Raw genomic sequence first — 3,582 nt, 5'->3', positions numbered from 1 at the left:
CTTGGGGCACTCCACTCGTTACAGGCCTCCTAGTTACAGGGTGTGGGGAAGAGAGAGGATGAGGCTGCTTCTTCGGGTGGGAGCATTGGGTTAACGAGCCTGCGGGTGACGACAGGCTAAGACACAGATAAAAACAAAATTATTGAAGGACAAGTTAAATGACCAAGAGGAGTTTGCTCCAAATCACCTCCCTGATGCAGGCAACTCGATCTCAAGCCAGCCTGTTGGAAATGGGAAAAACCAGAGGGTTTCACTCACCTGGATGAGGGACACGGTGCCATCAGGATTACTGAAGGTTTGTACCACCGTCTGTGACGGCACCAGATGCGCTATACTGTGTGTGGTGGTGGTCTGCTGCTGTGTCTGCTGGTCCTCGAAGGCGTAGAGCAGGTCTTCACGCCCGTGCTGCTTGTAGCAGTTCTTCACGATGGTCCGCAACGCTTGGGTCCATGACACCTACCAGGAGAATCAAAAAGAGTGAAGAGTCAGCGTGATTTTTTTCTGAACCACTGCACCGCTGCTACAGCTGTGATTTGTGTCTTTACTGGGGTTTATTGGGTGGTTTTTAACTGCTTCTCAAGCAAACCAAAGGCCTCAATACCTAATCCCTCTCTCCTCATCCCCTCCTTTCCTCAACACTCAGAAACCACCCCGAAGAGCTATTGCGTTTCTGTGTACTGACACAGAACGAGCACATCTGGCCAAGGGAAAGGGAAGTGTCCCAGTGAAATCCGTACTGGGCACTGGTGAGGCTGTACCTTGAATCCTGTGTTCAGTTTTGGGCCCCTCACTACAAAAAGGACATTGAGGGGCTGGAGCGTGGCCAGAGAAGGGCAATAGAGCTGCTAAAGTGTTTCGAGCACAAGAATTATGAGGAGTGGCTGAGGGAGCTGGGGTTGTTTAGTTTGGAGGAGACTGAGGGGAGACCTTATTGCTCTCTACAGCTCCTGAAAGGAGCGGGTAGAGAGGTGGGTGTTGGTCTCTTCTTCCATGTAACCAGTGACAGGACAAGGGGAAATGGCCTCAAGTTGTGCCAGGGAACGTTTAGGTTGGATATTACAAGAAATTTCTTTACTGAAAGGGTTGTCAAGCACTGGAAGAGGCTGCCCAGGGAGGTGGTGGAGTCCTCATCCCTGGAGGTGTTTAAAAGATGAGGAGATGTCGTGCTCAGTGACATGGTCTAGTGGTGGACTTAGGGCTGGTTCAGTGGTTGGACTGGATGATCTTAAAGGTCTTTTCCAACCAAAACCAGGGCAACAAGTAGAAAACCATACCTACCTTGGAAAGCACTCACTGTCACAGCACCATATTTAGCCTTGGTAGGCATCCCTCCCCACCCATCCAGACCTACATCAGCCTGCACAAGTCCTGCCCCTTGCACACCCTGGGAGCTTTCTGTGATTATCTTTGTGACTGGTTGGTAGAAACATCATCTGCATACAAGATCCATGGCCATAACTGATGCCCAAGACCTTTTCACTCAGTTGTCTCATTTTTTCCTGGCTCTGTTGCACATCCTTGACCGCTTCCCTTTAAGTGCAAAGGTCTCTGCAGCTCAGGATGGGACATGACACAGGCTTTGCAGTAAATGACTTGCATACTTGGAAAGTAGATTTGTCTTAGGCTGGGTATGCTGCTTTATAAGCATAGATTTAGATTGGATATTAGGAAAAGTGGTCAAGCACTGGAAGGGGCTGCCCAGGGAGGTGGTGGAGTCCCCATCCCTGGAGGGGTTCAAGAAGTGCATGGATGTGGCACTTGGGGACATGGTTTGGTGGCCATGGTGGGGGTGGGTTGAGGGTTGGACTTGATGATCTGAGACATCTCTTCCAACCTCAATGATTCTGTGATAAGGCCAAAGAGATGAGCAGGTTCTGCAGCACCCACTGCAGAAAGAGATGTGGTTCAAATACCGGCTCATCACACAGCCCCAGCAGGGACAGAGGAGGTTGAATCATCTCAGGCTGAATATCTGACACGAAGCCACGGAAGGGCCAATGCCATAGCTTCTTCCATCACTTGAGGGTAAAACTACTCCCACAAAAACTGGTCACAAGCCCCTGCGCTCAGTTTAAAGCAGACAGACAGGGATATACACACCCGCTGCTTCTGTTCCTCTGTGCGGACGTCGCTGCGGACGTTGGCCCAGGGGATGTCCTCAGGCCACCAGATGGGCTTGCAGCTTTCCTTGCCCCAGCCTGGTTTCCCGCGACCTGTGGAATACTTCAGCATCTCGGGGATGAAAGCTCGCAGTTGTGCCTGGAACAAACCACATTAAAAGAGTTGAGAGCTTTATAGGAATCCACATCTCTGGTAGTTTCGAGGTGCACAGTACAGAGTTATTACATTTAACTTTTGTCCTGTTGGAACCATCAACTGGAAGAGGCCTGAATGCCTAAGGAAGATGGAAAAATACTTCACCATCTTCTCCCAAGACTCAGCTGAGAACAACTTAGGAGCGTGTGGAAGAGCAGAGACAAAATTAAATCAGCCAATGACACCAGTAAGGCACAGATGCACATTGTATTAAGACACTTCATCGTTCAAACGCTACCATGAAGCCAATTGGAAAGGGAGAAAAAAGTCAGAATTAAGCAGAAAAAACCTAGACTCAATGTCCCCACAGCGACAGGAACTCAGACGTGAGCTGATGTGCATTTTACAGAGATGCTGCAAAGAGGATGGAGCTTCAGTGAACCGAATGTAAGAACACAAACCCACACATCCACTTCTCCACCCCTGATGAACATAACACACACTGGACTGATTTTCTGAATTTTGTTTTAAATTCTGCCAGAGTGGGGACACCTTTCAACCTGATATCACACCTTAGGACCCACAAAATCATCCTCTACAACTCCTGAGGTGGGTGTTGGCCTCTTCTCTCAAGTAACAAGCAATAGGACGAGAGGAAATGGCCTTAAGTTGCACCCTGGGAGGTTTAGATTGGATATTAGGAATAATTTCTTCAATGAAAGAGTTACCAGGCACTGGAAGAGGCTGCCCAGGGAAGTGGTGGAGTCCCCATCCCTGAAGGGATTTAAAAGATGGGTAGATGAGGTACTTTAGAGACACAGTTTAGTACTGGACAAGGTTATGGTTGGACTCAGTGATCTTAAAGGTCTTTTCCAACCAAATGACTCTATTAAAACTGGTCAACTGGGGCCTGCCTTTCACCATCAGCAGCCAACACCTTAAGAACAGATTCACAAAGCAAATCGAGCAGATACATCTCCCAGAGCAAGCAATATCCTTAGCGTTACCAAAGAAGAGACAAAACTCACACGGGGTTTTGTGGCACATCACAGAATCACAGAATATTGGGAGTTGGAAGGGACCTGGAAAGCTCCCCCAGCCCAACCCCTGCCACAGCAGGATCACCAGAGCAGTCACACAGGAACACCTCAGGGCTTTGGGTGTCTCCAGAGAAGGAGACTCCACAACCTCTCTGGGCAGCCTGGGCCATGCTCTGCACCCTCACACTCACAAAGTTTGTCCTTACGTGCAGAAAAACATTTGGGTTTTGTACCAGGGATTGCCTGGAGCCTCAGGAAAAGGCTGGTTCAGTCGCGGGAAGACAAA

General features: G+C 49.1%; 1 protein-coding gene across 1 annotated transcript; it reads right to left on the bottom strand.

The window, feature by feature from the left end:
* Positions 1-258: 258 nt before the first annotated feature.
* Positions 259-2,259, bottom strand: LOC104540460 (nuclear respiratory factor 1; the record flags this gene model as incomplete). Its single annotated transcript, XM_010184275.1, has 2 exons — positions 259-456; positions 2,101-2,259. Coding segments are annotated over 2 exons (357 nt in total), but the record flags the coding sequence as incomplete, so codon positions are not given.
* Between the last annotated feature and the right edge of the window lie 1,323 nt (positions 2,260-3,582).

This window comes from Mesitornis unicolor, unplaced genomic scaffold (genome assembly GCF_000695765.1).
Source record: "Mesitornis unicolor isolate BGI_N332 unplaced genomic scaffold, ASM69576v1 scaffold21825, whole genome shotgun sequence".
NCBI classification, from domain to species: Eukaryota; Metazoa; Chordata; class Aves; order Mesitornithiformes; family Mesitornithidae; genus Mesitornis; species Mesitornis unicolor.
This window is presented reverse-complemented; position numbering and strand designations above follow the sequence as displayed.